The sequence below is a fragment of the Propithecus coquereli genome, unplaced genomic scaffold (genome assembly GCF_000956105.1).
Source record: "Propithecus coquereli isolate 6110/MARCELLA unplaced genomic scaffold, Pcoq_1.0 Scaffold13, whole genome shotgun sequence".
In the NCBI taxonomy this organism is placed as follows: Eukaryota; Metazoa; Chordata; class Mammalia; order Primates; family Indriidae; genus Propithecus; species Propithecus coquereli.
The window spans coordinates 375,415-400,870 of NW_012137191.1; the positions used below are offsets into that span (position 1 = coordinate 375,415).

Below are 25,456 nucleotides of genomic sequence, written 5' to 3' on the forward strand. Positions count from 1 at the left end.
TACCTCTACTACTGGCTTATTAGTTCTTCTTTTTTTTCTTTTTTTTTTTTGTTATTGCTCTAGAACAGTCCTTTCCAACAGAATTTTCTGTGAAGATGGAGTTGTTTTTTATCTGCATTGTCCAGTATAATAGCCTCTAGCCACATGTGGCTATTGAATACTTGAAACATGACAACTATGACTAAGAAAATGAATATTTAATTATCTTATTTTAATTAATTTAAATTTAAATAGCCACATGTGAACCATGTATATGGAAAAGGTACATGACTCAAATGATTGATAACCAACCATAAGGAGGACATAAAGTGCAACTAAACTTCAGCAAGAGGAACAAAGGGAACTGATTATTCTGGTCTGTTTCCATTAATTTTAGTCACTAACACTGTTTGCTCTTTCATTTGAAATGTTAAATGTGTACAAGGAGTTAGAAAATGTACCTTAAATTAAACCATCCAATCCTTAGAATAAAGAAATAAATAGCCTCATGTGCCTAGTGGCTAGTGTATTGACAGGGCAGCCCTAGAATTTATAGTATATGCCTTTAACTTATCATAGCCTACTTTGAAATAGTGTAAAAACCTTATGACAATATACTTTCAGTTCCTGCCTTATGTTCTTTGTGTGTTTTGGTCATATATATTGCTTCTGTATATGCTAAAACCCCAAGTGCATTTTTATTACTTTTATTTTTAATAGTCATTTATCTTTTTAAGAGATTAAAAAGTGAGAAAATTGGCCAGGTGTGGTGGTTCATGCCTGTAATCCCGGAACTCTGGGAGGCTGAGGCGGGAGGATCGCTTTAGCTCAGGAGTTCCAGACCAGCCTGAGCAAGAGTGAGAACCTGTCTCTACTAAAAATAGAAAAACTTAGACAGGCATGGTGGCACATGCCTGGAGTCCCAGCTACTCAGGAGGCTGAGGCAGGAGGATCACTTGAGCCCAGGAGTGTGAGGTTGCTGTGAGATAGGTTGATGCCACGGCACTCTAGCCTGGGCAACAGAGTGAGACTATGTCTCAAAAACAATAAATAATAATAATTTGTGCCACATTACCAAAGTATTACTTTGACCCACAGTAATATTATACATATTTAAACTCAACATAATTACAAAATAAAGCTGTTTATTTAAAACAATTTAATTCTCCTCTACTAAAAGTAGCTTTTAATAACGGGGATGCCTTCAGACTGTCATTGCTATTTATTATTGGACGAAATTCCTCTCTTTGGTCTCCCTTGTTCAGAAATAAGCACATTTCAACTCATTTTTTAATGACAATTTGCAACAAGTTCCTGACGTTTTCTAATTCTTTCACATTTGTGGAAATTCCTCCAAATGCACTAAACAATAAAACTATTTCTTTTCTGGTTAGATGGAATTCACAACTGGGCCCACTTTCTGCCATATTTGCTATCATTTTCTCTGCGAGCAAGTTCTTCAGAACAGTGTCCATGCTGGGATTCTGGAGCTTTCCCCACAGTTGACATTTACAACAACCAATGCAATCCGTAATTTTTGAAACATTTCTGTAATGCAGCCTAAAGTCTGCCTTTAGCTAGTTTGCTTCTTTTTCTATCCCAAGCAAACAAATAAATAAATAAATTCCATCAAAATGGAAAAGAAAATGACTCCTGAAATATTTACAGAAGTAATTTTTTGTTTTCTGAATCTTGAATTTCATTTCCGGTGAATAGTTGAAAATCTGGGTGCTCAGAGAATGATTGCATTTTAGACTAAGGCCTTAATTCTATTAAGCAGAGAAAATACAAGTTCTTGAGCTTTCCAAACCTTCCCCTTCAGTCAAAATTCCCATCAAACTGCTGATGAAATTCTATAATGTGTGTCCCCATTTATTTTCCAAACAGGTATCTTGTAAACGCTCTCATGCTCAATGCACATTCATGCTTGTGTGTAGTCGAGATATGTCTGTAGAATGCTCTTTGTATATACAGAGAACTTCTGGCCAACTGGGAAAAGTGTTCTATTCACATTTCCCTTGACAGAGGCCAAAATATTTAAAAGTCTTTTAATTATCTGTGACTTGAAAGTTTTCCTCATAGATGGTGTTATTCCATATCTTCCAAGCATCTGGTACCTTATAACCTAAGTAATGCTCAGGATTAAGGAGCAATCCATATATTCAGCATCAGGGTGCTACATGTCATCAGCTTCCCAGAAGTCATCTGAGGAACCGTCGCGCTTGGCCCACTGAAGAACAGCCTCCCGTGTTTCTGCACTCAGAGTTTCATCCACAGCTTCAAGTTGTTCAGCTTGTTTATATTCTTCAGTGAGATTGCTGACATCTTTAGAACACTCGATAGCTTGCAGATTTTACTTGCACACTAGATTTCTAACTTATTTGCTTTTATATTTTTATTACTTCTTACACTGACTGTATTTGCTTTATCCTATAAAATACATACAATACCAGTATTAGCACTAACAGTAAAATTACAGAATGAAGTTTAAAAGTTCTTTGCAGTTTGTTTTATTCTTAGAACATATTCCACTAAGGGAAGACAAAGACTTGTGTTCAAAAATCATTTGAAATAAATTTTTCTTTTTGGTTGTTACCAACCTCATATACACTAAAGTCCATTTATTTCATTTGTTTTTCAATTTTAGAGATTGTTCTTTTTTCTCTTTTTGGTTTCATTTGCTTTTTCAATGTATAATGTGATTACATGATTCTAAAATCAAAACTACATAAAAAGGTATACACAGAGGCATCTCCCTTGTATACCTATCCCCTGATTCCAGATCCCCCCACTTCTATAGATAACCATTTTTATTAGTTTCTGGCATATCCTTCCAATGCTTGATTTTGCACAAAAAGTAGATTCACCTAATATATTGTGATAATCATTCTATAGTAATGCATACAAATATGTTTATAGCTCATTATGTTTATAGCTTCCTAGTACTCCACTTACTCAACTCCTTCCCCGCTGATGGATATTTGGAGTGTTTCTAGCCTTTTGCCATTAAAAATTCCACAGAATAACCCTGTGAAAATATCATTTCATATTTGTACAGACGTACTTTAAGAATAGATTCCCCAAAAATGTAATGGCTACGTTAAAGGACAAATTAATCCATTTGTAATTTTGCTAGATAGTAACAAATTTCTCTCCTTCGGGACTGTATCATTCTACACTTCTACCAGTAGCATATCAGTGTGTCTCTTTCCCCAGAGCTTTGGCAACAAAGTTTGCTCTCAAACTTTGGGATTTTTGCCAACACAGTAAGAAATGCTGTTTCAATGCAATGTAATTTGCCTTTCTTTTCTGAGTGAGCTGAGCATGTTTTACTATTTTTAGGGCCATTTACATAAATTTGTTTTAACTATCTATTCATGTCTTGGGCTCATTTTTCTACCGGATTGTGGCTTTTTATTTCTAGGAGCATACATTATATGAGATTACCTTATTCCTGGGGTGTAAATTGCAAATATTTTGTCTAGTGAATCATTTGTCTTTGTCCTTGCTTATGGTATTTGGGCCATAAAATGTTTTTATAAATCATGTAATAGAATTCTTTTTTAAGATAGGGTCTCACTCTGTCACCCCAGCTAGCATGCAGTGGTGTCATGATAGCTCATAGCAACCTCAAACTCCTGGGATCAAGTGATGCTCCCGCCTCAGCCTCTTGAGTAGCTGGAACTACAGGTGCACACCACCACCACCAGCCAAGTTTTGTATTTTTTATAGAGACAAGATCTTGCTGTGTTGCTCAGGCTAGTCTTGAACTCCTGGGTTCAAGCAATCCTCCTAGCTTGGCCTCCCAAAGTAGGTGTGAGCCACCATGCTTGGCCTATATTAAATTTTTACATGTATTTAGATTGATGCCTGGACTTTCTCTTATGTTCCATTAGTGTGTCTATCTATTTGCACCAATTCTATACTGGTTTAATTATGAAGGCTTCATTGTATTTTAAATTTCTGGTAAGCCTGTAATCCAAGCACTCTGGGAGGCTGACGCAGGAGGATCACTTGAGTTCAGGAGTTCAAGACAAGCTTGAACAAAAGTGAGACCCTGTCTCTACTGAAAATAGAAAAAATTAGCTGAGTGTGGTGGCACATGCCTGTAGTCCCAGCTACTTGGGAGGGTGAGGCAGGAGGATTGCTTGAGCCCAAGAGTTTGAGGTTGCTGTGAGCTAGGCTGATGCCACGGCACTCTAGCAAGACTCTATCTCAAAATAAATAAATAAATAAATACATGTCTGGCAAGACTGACCCCTCCTCATTGCTCTTTTCTTCAGGGCTTTCCTGGGTGTTCTTGTTTATTTTTTCCATATGAACTTAAGAATCAATTTTTCTAACTAAAAACCAAACCAAACTGAAAAAACAACTTATTGGCATTTTTATTGGAATTATGTTATATTTACAAACTCAATGAGTATGTCTTTCATTTGTTCATGTCTGTTTTGTATCTTTGGGGCATATTATGTTTTTATCATAGCTTTTACATATTTCTTTTTAACTTTGTACCTAGGTGTTTTGTAATTATGGTAATTATTTGTAATTATTACAAATTTGTAATTATTACAAATTTAATCTTGATGTTCTCGTCCATATTATTTTTTAACTGTTCTTTTCCATATTATTTTTTAACTATGAAACCTATTGTTTCTATATGTTGCTTTTTTATCCTGCTATCATATGGAATCATCTTTTTGGTTGTGATAGTTTTTCCATTGATTTGCTTCCATTTTCTGGATATTCCATTATATCATTTATAATTCTCTTACATCTAATTGCTTTTGTTGTAAAAATGCATTGGCAAAGACCTTCCACACCATGTTGAATGTTACAGTAATGGTGTGCATCCTTGTCTTGTCTCAGACATTAGGAGAAATACCTCCAGTACTTTCCCACCAAAATAGTGAGATGCTGATAAAGAAGACACTTTATGATGTCAAGAAAATATTCTTCTATTCCGCCTTCGAAAATTGTTTTTTCTCTTTTAAAAAGAGATTTAGGGGGTACAAGTTGAATTCCATTACATACATACTTTGTATAGTGTTGAAGTCTGGGCTTTTAGTGTCACATCACTCAAATAGTGTACGTTGTACCCTGTAGGTAATCTTTCAGCCTTCATCCCCTCCCACTCTCCCCCCTTTTGAGTCTGTAATGTCCATTATACCACTCTGTGCGTCCTCATGTACCCGTGGTTTAGCTCCCACTTGTAAGTGAGAACATGCAGCATTTATTTTTCTGTTCCTGAGTTACTTCACTTAGAATAATGGCCTCCATTTCCATCCAAGTTGCTGCAAAAGACATTATTTCCTTCTTTCTTATTGCTGAGTAGTACTCCACGGTACATATATATACCACATGAAAACATTCCCGAAACAATTTCCACTTAGTCTTGCATATTGTACTGTTTCATTCCACTTGCTAATATTTTATTTAGTATTTTTCCTTTATATTAACAAATGAGATTAGTCTGTAGTTTTCTCATTTGTATAATCTTTACCAGATTTTATTTTCAATGTTATATTTATTTCATTAAAATTTTTGAAGTTGTCCTTTTTCTGTGCTTTACAATGGATTTGGGATTAGAAGTCTTTTAAAGAATCCCATTTTAAATCATCATGGATAATTTTAAGAAGATTTTAAAAAATATATCCATTCCAGTATTTTAGTTGTTTTCATCAAGATGGTTGATCTAAGTAAATGATTCCTTCGTTTTCCTGGGGAAAAAACTTCCACTTTCTCTACTTGATTTGCTCCTTCTAATTCTTCAAAACTTTGTTTGGTTATCCTCTCCTCTAAAAAGTCTTGTCCGAACTCTCCAGATTGTGCTAAGTGCTTCTCTTATGGGCTCCCACCCGACATCGTTCATTCTTAAAAAGCTATATAACATTGAAATAATCCGTTAATAGTATTATTATCCCCCATTAGCCAAAAGTTTCTTGAGGATGGAGATCCTGTATTGCTTCCACTATTTAACTTCCAGTGTCCACAAACACAGTGCCTGACATGCAGTAAGAGCCTCAATAAATATTTGATAAACTGATCTTTGATCAGACCACACACACACACACACCCGTTTCTCCTCCAGTTCCTATCTTTGTAAATGGCTCCTCAATTCATCCAGGAGCTCACAGCAAAAATCTAGGAGTCCTTCTTGACCCCTGCACCCCTCATCTCCAGCTTATAACCAGTCACCAAATCCTATCAATTCTGAAATTAAAATATTTCAAATTCACCGGTTTCTCTCCCTTTCTGTGGCCACCACCCAAATCCAAGCACCCATTGTTTCTTGCCTATATCACTTAGACTGCTGTTTTCCCTGTTTTAATCCTTGCCTTGGCCCCTCTGTAATCCATTCTTCCTCAGAAAGTTAAAATGATCCTTTAGAAACACAGATGTGGTCACGTCACTTGCATGAAATCTGTCGATCATTTTCTATTCTTTTAGGATACAGTTCTTGAGACCCTCCCTGATCTGGAGCCTCCTTATGTTTCCAGCCTCAACTTGTGCCCTTTATCTCCTTATAATTCTGGCCCCTTTTTCTTCTTCCACTTTCCTAAGCTCTTCCCTCTCAGGGTCTTTGGATACCTGGACCCTCCTCCATATGCTGGAAGGCCCACTCCCTACACGTGGTTTCATAACTTTGATCTGGTTACTTCCATCCATCTTCCAGGTCCGTGCTCAGAAAAGCTTGTCTTGAGCTCTCAGCCAGAATGATCTCCTCTATTGGTTAGTCATACCCTCTACACTTTTAATCTCAGTTCATTATGGCTGCTATAACAAAAATACCATAGACTGTGTGGCTTATAGAAAACAGAAATTTACTTCTCTCAGTCCTGGAGGTCGGAAAGTCCAAGATCAGGGTGTTGGTGTTTGGTGAGGGCCCTCTTCCTCAGAGACAGTGCCTTCTTACTGTTTCTTCACATGGTGGAAGGGGCAAGGATATCTCTTTTATAAGGGCATAATCTCATTCATAAGGGCTCTGCCTCCATGACCTAATCACCTCCCCAAAGCACCATCTCCCAGTACCATCAGCTTGGGCGTTAGGATTTCAACATATGAATTTTGAGAGGATACAGACATTCAGTTCATTGCACTTTTCCTTTATAGAACTCATCACAATTGTGATTATTTAGGCATTTTGGATGACTATTTAATGTTTGTTTCTCACAGTAAATTTTAATTTTCCTAGTGGCAAAAACTGTGTTTATCTTATTTTTAGCTGGATCTTCAGCATCTATCATAACAAACAGCACAGTAACAAGATTCAATAAGTATTTGTTGAATGAATGGATGAATTCATCAATCAATCAAAGAATCAATGAATGAAAAAATGACTAATTATTGAACTTTGGGCAGAAGCCTGAAGGAGCAAATGCTCTACTTGCCCTCCAGAGGGCGACATACTCCCACTAGAAATAGCAAAGGCGCAGCAGAGCAGAGAATTTTGAGATCTACTGTAACTTGCTTCTAAAGCCCCTGAAAATTATTCACAGGATCCTTGTTTTTTGCTTGTTTTGTTTTGTTTTTTTTCTTTTGAGTAGTAAAACTGTCCAGATCAGTCTGGACCACCCAATGGTACCAAACAAGTGGATATTTCCTCTGTTAATTTCCCTCCCATGGATAATCTTAAAAACTCTCCAGCTAGAGTTTGTTCACTTCAGTCTTGGTTTGCCAGGTAATTTAGCTGTAAATGCCTACATTCTTTGAAAAATAGTATCATGCATATGTAATTTCAATATTATCATTAACATCGTTATTTGTATTTTTACTCTATTTTTTTTTTTTCAAAATCCCTCAGGCAATCTTTCTCTATGGAGACTCAAATGTTTTAAAATTATTCTGATAGTGGAAAATATTGGTATCCTGTAGGGCCAAAAAATAATAAAATCTTGATGAAAAGCTTATTTTTAATAATCAGTAATTTTTAAATTTCTCCAAGCTTTAGGGAAAGTTGAATAGAAAAAGAAAAAGAGTAGAGTTTGACTATTGAGAGCATGCCTGCCTCTGAGCAGCTTCTGAAAGCAGTCCTTGTTTAACCCTGGTGGCAAGTCTTGGGAACTATCCCTGCTGCACATTAATACTGTTCTTTTCTTTGCTGAATTACTCTCTGCAGCACATTTAAGCATATGAAAAGTTGCATGAGGCTTACACTGTATTTCTTCTGAATTTTCTTTGTCTTTGCTCTAGTTCCAAATCTTCCTTTTCAATTTTTCCTTTCAATTTTTCTATATGCTGGTCCCTGAGTCTGAGAAAGATGTCCTTCTCAGACTCACGGAGCAGGACTAGAGGCATTCCACTATTCCTGTCTTTGGGAGATCAGTTCACTTTAGCTCAATTCTGTTCGCATTTATCAAATACCTATTATGTGTTTGGAACTGTGCTATGGTGGAGGAGATGAGTGTAGGAATTCTAAGTCTCTGTCCTAAAGGTGCTTACAATGCAACTGAGAGGATGAGACATTTGGTAACCTCCTTGAACAAATATAAAATAATACAAAGATGACTTATCAACATTTATGTAGTTTACCGAATCACTTTTCACAAATGTGGTCTAGGTTTGGTGAAATTAACCCTTCAGGTAGGTATTGTTACTCTCATCCTGTTGTACAGATCAGTAAACTGAGACTTAGGTAATGTGACTTGCTTAAACAGGTAAAGTAACTAGAGCTACTATCAGAACTGGGACCTTGGTCCCTTTAGTGTTTGTGTCATATTACATTGTTTCTGAATATGAGGAATGCGCTATAAGTGATAGATTTAAAAACTGAAGAAATTCAAAGTAAAAGAAAACACACTATTCTATTAGTGAGAGAAAACTATTTTTCCTAACTAGTCTCACACTTTTTATCTTACTTTTTTTTTCACTCTACATTGTTAATGTTGACTGATTCCCTCTCTCTCCTTCATTCTTAGGGTATCTCAAATTCCCTTTTGATTCTTTTCTTTTTCTTTGGTGATGGGAGGACTTATCTGGAAGGAGTCCCTTCTTATTTAAGTCATCTTTCTCTAGGAACACTATGTCAGGGAAACCTTACCATCAACATTAGCCAAGCAGCCCCTGAAGGAGAAGGATATGTCCTCTGAGACCGGAGAGTATTTGATGAGTTCTGGCCAGAGGCCAGAAAACTGTTGTGAAAGGCTTCATGTTACCACTTAGAAGATTGCAAGGCGGAATTCCTCTCCTCCAGCACTCTGTCACTCTAGAGGATCCACTCAAATTCAGGAGCGGGTTTGGAGCCAGTAGGTGAAGAAAGGAGTTTTTCACTCCAATAAAAAAGAGTTGCACAAAAACCTGGGGCCATTTGCTACTGGCAAGACTCAAAGGGCAAGACATCCAGGTCTGTAACCCAGGACACTTCCGTGGCATCTAACTCCGGAGTCTGGATACTAATACACATTGAACAGTGATAGCAGCTGGCATTACAAGCAAAACATCATTATCAAATTACCAGTTCAAGTTTATGCCAAGGTCTGAAAATAGGAACACTAGTCTTACTGTCAATCAACATCATCTAATGAACTCTTCTTGAGTGCAGAACCAGAATTAGCAGGAGAGAGAAGAAAAAATAATGACATAAAAGTTTTACGGGAGACACAGCACACTAAAAACACAAAACTCATGGAATCACTTGTAACCAAAACATGAAGAACAGAAATAACCAACCAAAATATATAGAGATGGAATCTGAATATTGAACGCAAGATTCATAGGCTGTGATCAAAATATAACTGTATTTTTTGTCTTTTACCATTTTTAAAAATTTTTTATTGGAGGGGGGAGTAATCTTCTCCTGCTCCTGAATGGAAAACTGGGCAGATTCTCTAATTCTTTGGTTTGCTCTTTGATAATTGACAATCCCTTAAGTATCAGTCACTTCAGATCTGATATACAGTCTTGACTCAGTAATTAGAATATTTCCACTACAAAATGATGATGAAATACCTCAGTCTTCATTCTAAGGTACTAGTCTAAGACTGCTCTTCCTCGTCCTCCATGGAAGGCATGTGCCTGGCTGCTGCCTTCAGCTTTCTCCTCACCTGACCTCCCCCCTCACTAGCTAACTGCTTTGGGTGTGCTTGTGTAAAAGTGGGAGGAGGCGGGAGAGCTAAGGAGATAGGGTAATTCTTCTTTGGTGGTGTAGGTCTGTACTTCCTGAGTCTGGCAGTGGTTAAAGCTGACTCTTTTTCTTGAAGGGAGCTTTTAAAGGTTCTTTGGAGATTCCCATCATCAGAGATCTCTCAGTTGCGTCTCTTTGGCCTAGAACAACACAAGTGGTTGCCTGTGACAGACTCTGTAGATTGTAGGATTCCTGTATTCATCTCTAGCTTCTGGTCACTGGGTCTCTCCATACCTCTAGACAGCCCTTTTGAATAGAGCAAAGGCAACCCCATGTTGGCTGAATTCTGTGTAGTCCACATCTGGTCACGGAAACATTTATACATTTGTCATCCTGTTGAATCTGGGTATCTAGGCAGATCCCAATGCAGCCACCTCTACTTTGTGGCTACAGCCCTCTTTAATTTATTGGCAAGAGTTGGTGCTCTCGCCTATCTCTGTTTTACAACTATGGGGGAAAATTTCCAAGCTCTCTGGTCCCACAGAAGCCCCTCTTTAGACTTGAGCAGAAGAAAGTACCACCAGCCTTTCCTCTCCGTCTGGGTGGGTGGAGAGCAGGGACTCACCGCATACACAAATCTCTCCCTAAGAAACCGTTTCATAGACTCACTCTTCTCACACTCTCTTGATCTCACCATAAAGCATAACTGTTCTTCCACATTGAATTTGTACATAAAAAGTTATTGAATTAATCATCTCTAATTGTAATGGACAATGTTCATATCAGTCTCTCAACTCTTGATAATAAGGGACTATATCTCTCCATTTCTGTCTTCCCTGCACAATTGAGCACAAAGCTTGGAACAAAGTAGGTGCCAGTAAAGGTTTGATGAAGGCATGAATGAATATGTGAATGGGAAAAAAAAAACCCAAAATCTGTAAAATAAGAGGTTTATTCCGAGCCAAATATGAGTGACTGTAGCCCAGAGAACACATCTCAAAATGTCCTGAGAGAATGCACTCGAAGCAGCCAGGTTACAGTTTGTTTTTATAATTTTTAGGGAGACAGGAATTGCAGGTAAAATCATAAATCAATATACATTGGAAGGTATACATTGATTTGGCCCAAAAAGGCAAGACATCTTGAACCAGCGGCTTACAGGTTAAAGGTGGGTTCAGAGATTCTTTGATTTGTAATTGGTTAAAGAAATAAAGCTTTGTCTAAAGGCTTGGAATCAGTAGAAAGGAATGTTTTAAGATAAGTCTGTTAATCATAGAGCAAGCCACAATACACCGATTCAAAGTGATCTGCTAAGCCAGCAACTTAACCTTTGCTTTATATGGCCTTAGGTCCTGTTTGCAATTAGTCGAAACTCCAAAAGGGAGGGGGCATCATGAGGCATGTCTGATCTCTCTTCATGGCTAGGAACTCAGATTTGAGATTTTTCTGGGGTTCCCTTGGCCAAGGGAGGGTCTGTTCAGTCAGTGGGGGAGGTAGGATTTTATTTTTAGTTTATATTTTCCTGCTTGGCCAAGATTTGCCAGAGGCAGCATCAATGGCCAAATTTTATTTTGTGCCATCGTTGCTAGGGTGGTGTGGCTACCTGCCCTGGGTCCATTCTGTCCCTCAGTGGGACCCCTATGGCCAAGGAACTTAGAGCCAAAAGACTTATGGTCAATTAAATGTTCTAGGCCAGATGGGAATGGAAGTGAGCAGGCACTCACTAACCCTTTAAACCTTTTAAGCAACCTAAGAGCCAAAAACCAAAAGCAAGGTTACAAAATCAATGTATCAGTAAGTGTTGTGCTACTGTAATCTTGGTTTAGTTGCAGATATGTAGCAATTTGCTGTACAAAGCATAAAACATTTTGCTAAAACCATTTAAACTAAGGAATTTAGAGGCTTCTTGTACTACAATGTATTTTGTGTTTTCTTTACTAATTTGTCGTAAGGTAGCTGATAAATTTTTATTATAATCTCTATTTGTATAAGCCCCATAACTGGGAACAACTATACCTAGGATGCCTTGCCATCAGGTATCTCAATATCTTCTCAATAATTTTCTTGTATTTCTTTAGGAAGCAGAAAAATCTTTACGGTTGGGATGGATTGAAAGGGGTCACATAATGGCCCAAGAAGCAAACTCCTTCAATTTCCCAGCTGTTTACTCACCTGTGTGCCCGTCTTTGATTTGGAGGATCTGAACTAATTCCACCCCTTGAAACTGGCCCTTACAATCTTACACGCTCACCCCTTCCATGATAGTCCCTGGGCTTACAGGGACGGTTTGTATAGTTTTACCAGCTAGGCGTTGGCAATGGAAAACAGATCAGGCCCAGTGGAATTCCAAATGAGGGAGATTTTCAGGCTTTGTTGAATCATCTCTAGTCATCAGAATACCATGATTCTGGTTTTCTTGGGAGAAATAAAACAATGAGAGAGAAACAATATTAACTTAACAATTAAAAGAGAATTTGTGTGTCACAACAGAAAAAGGAACCTATTCCATTAGGGAGCCAACTAAAAACATCATGAAGAAAATTACAGCCCAGTTCTTCTTTAGAGACTTGTTGTAGCTGAGAAATAACCAGGATTCAGTCTTAACTGCAGGTAATAATAACTCAAAAACAAAGGTTAGGGCTGGAATCTAATAACAGGTGTGTTATAGGTTTTTTTATTGTTTGTTTTTTCTTTTACTTTTTTGTTTTTAAGTAGCAATAATCGTACCTTGGATAAACCTCATTGGCTATGATACTGCCAGTGTGCAAAGCTAGTTTTTTTATTTTTTGAAATATAATTTTTCTCTCCCCAGTCCCCCTTTTCTACCAAAGAGATTCTACCAAATCATAGTTTGTGGGCAAAATAAGTTTTAGTCTTATTATACTTAGACTGATTATTTGCATAAAAGTATAATGAGAAGAGAGATAAACTTTTTTTAAGTTGGCTTTGCTGGAACTTTATCTGAAAATATGTTACCCTATTCAAAGCCTTGGTAAAATAATCAGTGTCCCCAATGTGTCCTGTTACAAAAGAAAACATATTCTTATTGAACTAATGCAAATAACTATATCATCAGAAAATAAAAATGCTCACTAATAGTTTTTGAATTCTGGACATCAGGTAGAGAAAGATAAATTTTGCTACTTTACTTAATTGTTGTAGGCTACAAATAGCTCAAAAGAAAAAGCTTTTCCTGATTCTGGAAAATAAAACATAAAGAATCAGCAACGTTTTAAACAAAAAGTCATAAAAATTATTTCAGTCTTCTATCAGTTTAGTTCCATGTAATTAACTCTTGTTCCACTTGATGTTGGGTTAGCAATTTTCATGAACACATCAGCTTTTTAATTGGATTCCTGGAAGATTTTTTTGTTTTGTTTTGTTTTGTTTTGTTTGTACAATGGTATAATCTCCAATACTTGTCAGAGTCCTTTCAATGAATTTTCTTAAAGAATAAGCAAATTTGGATTGTAGCAAATTATAAATCACTCTTTTGAGTAGAATCAAAGTAAAATAATAATTGTCTGTGGATGATGAAAGTCTTAGAATAGCCACAGTTAAAGACACAATTCACAAAGAAATTTGTTTATTTCTGTGGCATACAACAATTTAACATAATAATCATAATTACCACTGGTCACATATACTAAGACATATCAGAACTTTAGGACTCTCACACAACTTCAGAACACATTTATACAAATATAACCCAAAGAATGTTGAGCACCATTTCATATTTGACATTGTTTTCTGTATGATTCTAACATTCCAAATAAGCCTAGTATGTTTCTCTTGGACTTTCCAGAGCCCTAATATCAAAAAGTTAGTATGAGGTAATTTGAAATTTTGATTTTGAAAGTTTGTCAGATATCAAAGGCTTAAAACACTCGTTCAAAATAGAATCACAGGTCGCTGTAAAATAATAGTCATTCATTTAGGCAAAGTCATAATTTAAAGATTTTAAAAAGGAATACCTTTACTCTTTGATAGGAGACTCAGTTTCCCAAACAATAATAAGACCCTGTAAGGCAAACTGAATCTATCTCTCCCCGTCTCAATCACAGGGCTGCCCCTGTGTTACATGTTAATATCCCCTTCTCAATCAGACGGCTGCTTACTGACATTGGTCAGTGCACAGAGTTGCCAATGACTAAAAACAACTTTTAATCCAAAATCTGGAAGAGGTGGCTTGCAAGCTGAATGTTACCTGCTTTGAAAAATGATTCTTTAAAAATAAAAATTGTCGGCCAGGCGCAGTGGCCTGTAATCCTAGCACCCTGGGTGGCTGAGGTGGGAGGATTGCTTGAGCTCAGGAGTTCAAGACCAGCCTGAGCAAGAGCGAGACCTCGTCTCTACTAAAAATAGAAAGAAAGATATTGGCCAAACAACTAAAAATAGAAAAAATTAGCTAGGCGTGGTGGCGCATGCCTGTAGTCCCAGCTACTTGGGAGGCTGAGGCAGGAGGATCACTTGAGCCCAGGAGTTTGAGGTTGCTGTGAGCTAGGCTGATGCCACGGCACTCTAGCCCAGGAAAGAGAGTGAGACTCTGTCTCAAAAAAAAAAAAATTGCCAACATTTGCAATTTGGAAGAATTCACTTTTTTAAAAAATCTGTATTCCAGCTTCTTTTGAAAAACTGGACAATCTCTCCACGGCTCTGTGGCAGGAAGTGGGGGGGCACATTTCGACAAGGCAAAATTCATTTGAGTTTGGAATTCAGAGGAGGCTCACTTCTCAGACCAGGTCATGAGCTTTCAGTTCACTGTCCTCTCACTGATGTACATGAACTGTCTGGGTCCTGATTTAATCTCTAATTGGTTAAATCTAGTTGCTTAGAGCAAGCTTTGGGGAGTAGGTGATGGGGCACTCTTGGTGAAACAGGAGTAGATCGCAGCACTTAGTCTACCTGTGTGTTCCTTGCCTGCACCACCACGTGCTGCTGACTTGGAAAGGTTCATGCTTTGCACGCAAAGCACGTCACTCAGAGGTGTCATCATCTCTCTGTGTGGAAAGGGTTATTACCAGCATATACATCTCTTTCATGCCTCAACGGTTGGGATACTATGCTTCTTGGATGGTTGAGTTTGCCTTTGGTATAGTTCACTTGGAAGGAGGGTAGACAACATCCAGGAGGGTTCTAAGGAGCATAGATTTGTTCTGACATTATGAATAACGCTGAAAGTTCTTTTGTTTGCCAAAGACACTTCTTAGCAACAGTTTAGTTTCCTAAGAAACTGAACCACTGTGGACTAAGCGGACAAAGGCGGTGTTTGGTTTAGCGAGTTTGGAAATAATCTGGGAAGGAGGTGCCCAGGCCCGATCTCAGATGGAGATAGTGGGAGGTAGAGATGTAAAGGCGAGTGGGATGGACCCACTGCAGACCTGGTCCAGGCAGGCGCGACCACACAAAATCGGCCCGACAGCCAGGGTTCACGAGCTTTTATTGCGGCGCGGGACCAGGACCCGAAACCTGGGACTGTGGCCGAGAGCGCCACATTGCGCCTGCGCATAAAACCTCAGGGCAAGGGGAGCGAGTAACCCGTTAACCAGGCCTCCGTAGGAGCCAGGCTGCTTCACAAGTCTGCGCAGGCGCGTCCCGCTTACAGACCCTGGTCAGTGCGCAGGCGCCCGTCCTGGTCGGTCCTCTTGTCGTGTAAACAGAGGGGTCGGCTACCAACAACTTCTGCTTCCGGTTCACTCCTTGACAGCGGCTTTCAAGACCCAGCTCAGCCCCCACGGTTCGGTGAGTGCGGTCCTCGGTGCGGGAAGGTCTGCAGCCAGGTTCTCTCACCCGGGACACCAAGCCCAGTAACGCTTCCTCCCCTCCTCGCTCAAGGTCCGCCAGCCCTCGAGGCTGAGACATCATTCCGGGCCTTGCGGGGAAATTGGGGAGAGAGTTTGTCCACCTCTAGGCTCCCCGACGCACATTGCGCGACCCCCTTTCAGTACCAGACCTGCCGGGATTGCTGCAATCTGTTGGGAGCCCATGCGGAAAGTGACACCACATGTCCTTGCATTTTGTGCCCTTGTCCCCCGCCCCCTAGCCTCAGCGAGACAGCTGCCGCGAGCCCTCCCGCAGCAGGTGCACTGGGATTGGGGGCGCCTCGGCTTGGCCGAGGCCTGGCTAGCATTAGAGCTGTTGAGTGTCGTCTCTGTTCCTTTATGCTTTTAGCTTCGCAATAAAAAAACAAAACAAAACAAAAAACAACTTTGGTGTTTTCTGTGGATCCCGTAGCGAAAGAAAACGGAGGAGAAAGGGCCCATTAGGGCTCAAATCGTGCACGGACTGCTATCCAGAGATAGGTCGAATTTAGATTTCCTTGACCCCTCCTGACAGTAAATGTTGCCAGTCTGCCCTGAAGTTTCACTTTTTCACGAGGGGCTTCAAGGCAGCTGCAGACCACTGGTCATACTCTCAGTTAGGAGTTTTTAGCCTGGAGTTTTAGTTTCATCAGATTATCATGGTCCAGAAACGGTTAACAGAACCACTTCAGTCCAAGCCTCCTGCTTTAGCTAGCTGCTTTGTCTTCTATCCCCATTCTTGGAATCGCAGACTCAAATGCACCGCTGCCTTTTTTTCCTTTTTCCTGTCAACAAAGTATAAGATATAGACCTTTGTCACTGAGTTTAGTGACTATTGGAGAGATTAAAACATGCCAAATCTAAACTGGAAAATTTCATTTCATTCCAGAGACACATATAAACAATTGTGTCAGCTTATTCATTCATAATAAAGTAGGAGAGAAGCATACCCAATTTAAATCATTGATACCTATGAATGGAACATTTTTAACTTGCATCATTGATTAATAGAATTTCTATCTGATATAAATGACTACTGATTAGCAAAATAGAAACCATCAGAGTTTACAGTATATTATATAACATATAAAGGGATACTCCATCACAAAAAGCAAAAATTATATATTATGAAATTACCAAAATATTTTCATATGCATAATATGCTTAATTATTGCAAGTCTTGATTTATTAGGATTCAAAGTAATAAGCTTTACATTGATTCAATAGATATGTACTAAGGACCTATCATATGTCAGGAACTATTGGAGAAAACACTATCTTTACTCCCAAGCAGCTTACATTTTAATGAGAATACAGATTTCTAAGCAATTACACTTAGCTAATACTACATACTATATTTTCCCTACAGTTTTTTTTACTCCTGAATTACATGTTGTGCAATTCCCTACAGTTTTTGATACGTGCTTTTTCATAGAAACATTCTACCTTATTGGCGTAATTTTAAATGTTCCCTAACTAGTATTAATAGCTCTTATACAGCCAAAACTTTCATAATAGTTGAATGTAAGTATATTGCATTATTTTCTTCTTCCATCTTAGAACAATCATTTCTATACCCTTTAGTCAATCAACCAACCAATATTTGTTAAATACCTACTTTTTGTGAGATTTTGTGGCTGCCTTCCATGGGTGAAAAAGTAGAAGACAGATCTTTGCCTTTCAAATGATTACAATTTAGCTGGAGAGACAATATGTACATAACTATACGGTAAGCCAAATGTATTAATAGTAAATAACCTAAAGGTGGTGCTGAATAAAAACCACAAACATTGAAAGGAGGAAAAGAGTGTTTTTTGGCATCTTCAGCCTTTGAAAAATCCCATTCCTTGCCTAGTCTTGTTTGTAAACCACACAGAGCTCCATGGGGGTCTTAACTACCTTGTAGGGAAATCTCGTGCTAGACTGGGTCAGAGAATAGAACGGAGGTCCTTAGGGTCAGAACATTTGTGTACAGGTTTACCCAGTTCCATAAGCTACTATTATAATCTAGTTCCTTATGATTATAAAAGATGGTGTTCATTAATCACTGATCTCCTTGAAATCTGCTTTTTAGTAATGGGAAGGCCCCAGAGAAAGCTTAACCCTAAGGACAGGTGTGCTTAAGTGACATTGTATAATGCTGAACACTTTTTTGTTTCAGGCAGTTTGGAGCATGTGAACACACTCTGAGCCTTGATGAGTTCCAGTATGTGGTATATTATGCAGAGCATTCAGAGCAAATACTCTCTCTCAGAGCGCTTAATCCGAACAATCGCTGCCATCCGTTCCTTCCCACATGATAATGTAGAGGACCTCATCAAAGGAGTGAGTGTGCTATTATTGACACAAAAGTACTTTGGGAGGGGAATGGGGGGAAATCCTAATGGATTACAGATTTGTGGCTTTAATTTAGCACAAGGTCACAAGGAATTTATACAGTCTCATTAAATATGTTAACATGATCCTCAAAATATATTTTCCCCATGTTTTCTTTGCTTTCCTTCTCCCTTTCACTTTGTATATCTGATATTTTTCTTCATGAAATATGTTCTAGATAACCCTAGTCTCATGTTCTTTGTAAAATTTCTGTCTGGATATTGTGCGTATGGAATCCATCGAGCTCAAAGTCTTCTATACATGTTTTGCTAAGCGGGGAAGGAGGTGAGCAAAGCAGAGGTAGTTTTCAAATCCTTGTGAGCCTTTCTTTATACCTGGGTTATAATAATTACATGGAGAGATTTTGCTTGCCTTCTATCTTAACAACAGCTACCACTTCCAGTTCTGTAGAGGATACCAACCCCTAAAATGCATGGTAATTATAGTTTAGGCGATGTATCTGATGTCTAACCACTGTTTGTCAGCAATTGTGTTATATGATTAGTATCCCAGACGGTCTTTACTACCCTATTCTGTGTATTATTCCTATTGAAGAGAAATTACAGAATAATTTTTTGATCACTAGAAAGTGTATCCGGATGGTTACTTCTGTACATTCTTTTTTAAGATTTTCAGATCCCCATTTACAGCCTGGAGCTCTGGAGCTGCTTCAGAATTATGTGGCACAACTGGAGAAGGAAAAGCCATACAGTGTTAGTTTGTTCTCAGCAAAAGTGGTGTCAAAAGACTCAGCAGTAGAAACTTTGTCACGTTCTAATTCTAGCTCTGCTGCTGAGTCATTCAGTGACTTTAGTCTGACCGGTATCTCCATCTCCTTTATCAGATTTTGAATAGGAGCACCGGCAGGGGCTGGACATCAGAGAATACTGATACTAAGAGGCTACTTTGAAGATGTTCTAAAAAAACAAAAATAACGTTAAGATGACCCTATTATTTGTGATGGTCATTCGTTGAGTGGCAAAAAGAACATGCCAATTCTGGCCTCAGTCTGATAGCCTCACTTTCCTACTCTTTCAGAATGTGGGGACCATAGAAAGTGGATTGCTGGTCCAGCTTTCCTGCCTGAGGATAAGGTTCCCACTGCTTTTGCATATAAGGTTATGTCCTCAATGATGTCCAGATGACCATCTGGCAGGCTACTTTGTGCAGAAACTTAATAACTTGATCTAAGGAATTAACAGTTCCTTTCCTTCATCTTCAGTGTATTCCCTTGGTTTGGACATTGGCATCATAATATTATATATTTAATTAATAGAAGTGGAAACTAGGAACGAGTAGTATATTTACAGTATAGTCGGGTTAGAACTCTCTACCCCCAGACTCAGTTCTTGTCCTGCTGAGCAGGTTGGAGTTGAACACACTGACTGATGTTAGCTTCTGCCCTCAGGGAGCAGATGTGAACTGCACCCATGGCACGCTGAAGCCCTTGCACTGTGCCTGCATGGTGTCAGATGCTGACTGTGTGGAGTTACTCCTGGAAAAAGGAGCTGAGGTAATGTTTTTAACACTTTCACATTAATGATTCACTAAAACTTGAGCTTTACATTTTCTTAGAATTTCTGTCTCTCCTCCATCTCTTCCCACCTCTAGTCTGGTCTTCCTAACTCATGTTAACATTGGTGTAGCCAATATTAAAGAAAAATGTAATGATAAATATATAAAATGATCCTAAGGATTTCATTCCTTTGCCTTTCTTTCTTCTCCTTAAACTGTCCATCACTTCAGAAAGGAGTTTTATCTCCCTTTTCCTCCCCAGCTTACCTTGTAGGGATTGTTTATATTTCTGTTTACTCTTCTCATTGCCTATTGACCATCCAGGAGCCGTAAGCGCAGAGATCCCTCAACTCTTATTAGATCTAAACCATTTGAGAACTACTATCAGACATACGATTCTAATACTGCTGTCACTAGGAGATAAATATCTACTTGTGCTATTTTTACCCACTAATTATGTTTAGTGTGTCTTTTTCCTGTCTTCTTTCTAATGTATCTTAAGATTAAAAAAAAACAAAGATTAATTTTTGAAAGTAGATAAATTGGCATGAAGCAGCATAGTATAATGAATGACTAAAAGAATATGCTCTGGAGCCAGATTTCATGGATTCAAATGCCAGCTCAGCCACTTCCAGCTGTGTGGCCTTAAACAAGACACTTAAAAAAAATTTTTTTTTTCTTTGCCTCAGTTTCCCCATTGGTAAAATGGGGATGATAATGGTATCTTCTCCATAAGGTTATAAAGTGTTTGGAACACTGGCATGTAGTAATTGCTAAGTAAGTACCTGTTAAATAAATAAACTAGCAGTTTGGACTGTTTGTGAGCAGTCTTGAAGATGCATATGCTGAGGTACCAGTTTGAAACAGACAAGCCATGCAGCTGGTATGCAGCCTCAAACACACTGATCAGTGGGCCCAAGGTGCTGGTCCCAGCATTGTCATCTCCATACAGCCAGTGGTTCTCTACTTGCTACTTTTTTTTTTTTTTTTTTGAGACAGAATCTCACTCTGTCACCCCTGATAGAGTGCAGTGGCATCATCATAGCTCACTGCAACCTCAAACTCCTGGGCTCAAGCAATCCTTCTGCCTCAGCCTCCCGAGTAGCTGGGACTACAGGTGCACCACCACTCCTAGCTAATATTTCTATTTTTAGTAGAGATGGGGTCTTGCTCTTGCTCAGGCTGGTCTTGAACTCCTGACCTCAAGCAATCCTCCCGCCTAGCCTCCCAGACTGCTGTGATTGCAGGTGTGAGCCACCGTACCTGGCCTCCTGTCCCTTTTGTGATTAAACCTGTTTCTTTATGAGTGACCCTGAAGTGATTAATGTCAATGATGAAAGTGAAAATAGCCAGAAGAAAAAGATGGGTCTTAACCAAATAAAAGGTTGAACTTGCTTAAATGCTTCAGTTTTGCTTTATTGTGCTTAATGGGGGAATATGCTATTTATAAATTTGCGAATTTGAAGTAAAAAATTATAGGTGATGCTGACTTTCAGCAAGCTGGTTGCTTTTTTAGCACTGGAAGAGTTGTACTCTTCCCTGCACGTGCTTTCATCCAGGTTCTCTTGTCAGCCCACAGCACATTTTTGCAAAGGACTGGCTAGGATTAACATTTTGAGCTTCTCTATATGGTTAAAGAACATAGCAAAGCTATATGGGCAGAGCTTTGACCTCATCATTTTTCAGTCTGGTTGTCATTAGCCACAGGATACACAAAGAGTCAGGATAAGTAAAATAATCCCAAACTCTTACTCTAACTGTATATTCAAGTAGCTCTCCAGTAAATGTCTTTCAGAGCAGTTACAAACACTTAAACTTCATCTTTTCCTGCTTTACCCCTTATGCTATGGTAGAGATTGTAATAAATAGTGAACATGGCAGCAAAAACCTCAACGATGTAGGCCGCCTAGTCAGTGCACATAATACAGTGTTGATTGTTTTGGGACAGTTCTTTTCCTTTTTGCCCCTAAGCTCCCATCGTATCTTCATCTATATCACCAAGACTCCCTGAGAATTGCTTGTTGACACTCTTGTTCAGAGCACTGCATAGCAAAGGTAGTGAGTAAATACATGAACGCTTCTTTGCTGTCCTGTCTTCCTCCCAGTAGTCTGTCTACTGTAATATAGTTCCTCCCTTTTTTACAGGTGAATGCCCTGGATGGTTACAACCGAACAGCCCTCCACTATGCAGCAGAGAAAGATGAGGCTTGTGTGGAGGTCCTATTGGAGTATGGTGCAAACCCCAATGCTCTGGATGGCAACAGAGATACCCCACTTCACTGGGCAGCCTTTAAGAACAATGCTGAGTGTGTGCGGGCTCTCCTAGAGAGTGGGGCCTCTGTCAATGCCCTGGATTACAACAATGATACACCACTTAGCTGGGCGGCCAGGAAGGGAAATCTTGAGAGTGTCAGCATTCTTCTTGATTATGGTGCAGAGGTCAGAGTCATCAACCTAAAAGGCCAGACACCCATCTCCCGCCTGGTGGCTCTATTAGTCAGGGGACTTGGAACAGAGAAAGAGGACTCTTGCTTTGAGCTCCTCCACAGAGCTGTCGGACACTTTGAGTTGAGAAAAAATGGTACCATGCCACGAGAGCTGGCCAGAGACCAGCAACTATGTGAAAAACTGACTGTTCTGTGCTCGGCCCCAGGAACTCTAAAAACACTGTCTCGCTATGCTGTACGCCGTAGCCTGGGACTCCAGTATCTGCCAGATGCAGTGAAGGGCCTTCCATTGCCAGCTTCTTTGAAGGAATACCTGTTACTTGTAGAATAGCCTGGAGGAGACATTTGCACCATCAAGCAGGCAGCTCTGGGTGAGGTTTTTCTCTGCAGTACAGTCTCTTTGTCATGGAAAACAGAAAAGCAGTTGTTCCTGTTGTATGGTTTATAGATTTGGAGGCAACATGTCACAACAGTAATCGCCACACCACCTCCCCTCCCCAAACCAAGCAACCAAACAAGAAAAAAAAATCCCTCACTTGTGTTTCCTGTTTATTGCTTACTTGGCTTTTTACATTGCACCCCGCAAAAGAGGTCTCCCCCCATGCTTCACTTTAGAGAAAGAGTCAACAGTGCCCGCTAAATTTCTCTAGGAAGATGGAAAGTATTTAAAGAATCTGTGTGTGGTTTTCCTTTGGGAACATGGTTAATGTTTCAGAAGAGTCCCTTCTAGAAAGCATTTTAATTGATCTGTGAAGAAGTTTAAGAAAAATCACAATTTCAGCTAATAACAATTATATCTCAAAAATGAAGATACTCCAACTTCAAATGGTATGCAGATTCAGAATTGGGCTGGATGATATCCCTAGAGTGCCATATTGTGGGGCATTCAGAAGGGACTAACCCCCTTTCCCCTCATCAAAGGAAACAGGAAAAAAAATCTTTCCCTCTTTTCCATGGGTGTGCCCAAGGGTTTCAGTAGTTCAGCAGTGTTATTTCAGAAAGATTAACTTGCTGCTTTCCACATAGAAGAGAGAGCAGGTTCTAAGCAGTCCTAAGAACTCCTAAAAGTCCTGAGAACTTTTCTTCCTGAAAGCTCTTTCTCTTCCTGGAAGGCCATTTGCTCTAATGGGCCTAGTAGGCAGCTCCTGCACCTTTGACTAAGGTGTTCATTGTAGCAGGGGAGGAGTTACTTTTCTTTCAGTGGTTTTGGAACTTTTCTTTTTATTGATCTATACAAGACATTGGTGATGGGGTGGGGGTGTGGAGTTGGGAAGGGAGTAGGGAAAGAGCATATAAGAGCTGCTTTTGAGATGGCCCACCTACCCAAAAAAGATCTGTTTTAATGAACAATTCTTGGTCAACAATTCTCTTTTCATGTTTCTAAACTAGATCAAGTTGTTACTGATCTTAGATGACCTGGATGCAAATTTAAAAAATCCTTTTTTTAAAAGCTGATTGGGAACTAGAAACAGAATGAATGGGATCTGCTGACACAGCTAATTTGAAAAAGAATGTCTGCTTTGTCCTTTTGCTGTTGGTGTTTTTTGCCCATTTAAAAAAAGAAGAAATAAATAGTTCTAAAAGCAAATTTGGCAATTTCTACTGTTCCTACTTTTCTCTGCTCCCCCGCCCACCCCCATTTGGAAAAAATTCTTCCTTTACTGCCTGGTCTTCAATGTATCTTTCCATCTCAACCTTTCTCCCATTAGCAACAGTGATTCTGGACTCTGGTGGGGTGAATGGGAGGGCTTGGGCAGAGTATTTGAAGAGCTTCCCCTTCCTTCATTGCTTCCCCAACCCCAAATTGGGAATTACTGCTTTTATGTTCTCAACCCCAGCTGCACATTAAATCACCAAGGAAGCTTTTTAAAAACACTGATGCCAAGATTTCACCCCATGCCAAATGTTTAGAATTTCCAGGGGTGGAGCTGGGGGCATCAGTGGGTTTTTAAGACTCTTCAAATGCTTCTTAAGTACAGCCAGGAATGAAGATCCACTGCTTTCCCTAGGGAAATTTTTAAAAATACTAAGGCCCAGGCTCCACCCCCAGAGTCTGATTTAATTGGTCCAAAGTGGGCCTGGGCAGCATCAGTATTTTTAAAGGCAACCCCCATCCCCAGGTGATTATAATATTCAGGCTAGATTTATGAACCAGTGCTTTAGATGTCACTTCATTTCTCATCATAGACAAAGTTAATATTCTAGAAAGGGAATATATATATTTTGTCCATGTAGAAAAAAATGTTACTGTTTTCCCAGTTATTTCATAATCATTCATGAAGTTGGTGGCTAATTCTGCTTCCCTTCTATTTAAACGCAACTTCACTTATTGTTTTAGCTCTGGGGAAATGGCATGTACCTTCACAGGTTTTGTTTTTGTTTTTAAGTGGTCTTCACTATGCTTTTTTTCCCCAGATCATACTATGATCCTAAATGTTTTACCCTACAAAGTGATAGTTTTCCTCTGTGATTAGCTTCCCACCCAGCCATCCCTTCCTTCTTCATCATTTCCTCAAAGAAACAGCTCTAGGATTAAAGATAGGAAAGAGAACCTATAAATTAATAGCAGTTAGCACTTAAAATGTTCTGAATGGATTTTCCCTCTCACTTCATTTTCATAGCCCTCATGATTTGGGGGATTTGATATAGCTTGGTAAGGAATATAAGGCACAGGGAATGAGGATGGTCTTTGAAGTCAGAACTGAGTTTGAGTTCTGGTTGAATAATGTTGAAGGAGACATCATTTAATCACCCTGAGCCCCAGTGTCCTCATCTCTGAAGTGGGGCTGTCACCACCACCCTCAAAAAACTATTTTGAGAATTCAATGATAACATGTAAAATGCCTACCACAGCACTTGGTGTTTATTGTTAATTTCTCTTCTACTTAAAAAGCTGTGCAAAGAGCATTTGGCACCTTAATTCTTGACTCTGACAACACACCTTCTCAGTCACTATTTAGAACTGATTTAAAGAGTTTGGCAGTAACACTTTGGACAGCCAGTGCTAGAGATAATCCTTTCCTCCACCCCTTTTGACACCTTGAATGTCTTTCCTGCTTCATCAGGCAAGTGAGAAAACTTTGTGGGTTGGGAGGAATGTGTGTGCCTGTGCTGGGAGCCAGGACCTGGTTATTGGGAGGCTAATCTTAAATCTGGCATTAAAAAACAGGGCATCATCCTGTCAATTTGGGGCACAGTCTATAGTTCCAATCCCGAGGACCAACTATATTACATGTGTGCTTAGGTAATGAGAAAGAAGAACCAGCTTTTATGAAACA

At 39.3% G+C, this 25,456-nt stretch overlaps 1 protein-coding gene across 2 annotated transcripts; it reads left to right on the forward strand.

The window, feature by feature from the left end:
- The first annotated feature begins 15,645 nt into the window (after positions 1-15,645).
- On the forward strand, positions 15,646-22,848 carry ASB8 (ankyrin repeat and SOCS box containing 8). 2 transcript variants are annotated; one of them, XM_012638449.1, is made up of 4 exons: positions 15,646-15,781; positions 18,002-18,165; positions 19,625-19,729; positions 21,877-22,848. In XM_012638449.1, exons 2-4 carry the CDS (start codon positions 18,037-18,039, stop codon positions 22,507-22,509), a joined length of 867 nt encoding a protein of 288 aa, XP_012493903.1. In that variant the 5' UTR covers positions 15,646-15,781; positions 18,002-18,036; the 3' UTR covers positions 22,510-22,848. The 2 variants fall into 2 exon arrangements, with proteins under 2 accessions (XP_012493903.1, XP_012493904.1); XM_012638450.1 differs by having other exon boundaries at positions 18,006-18,165.
- Positions 22,849-25,456: the final 2,608 nt, after the last annotated feature.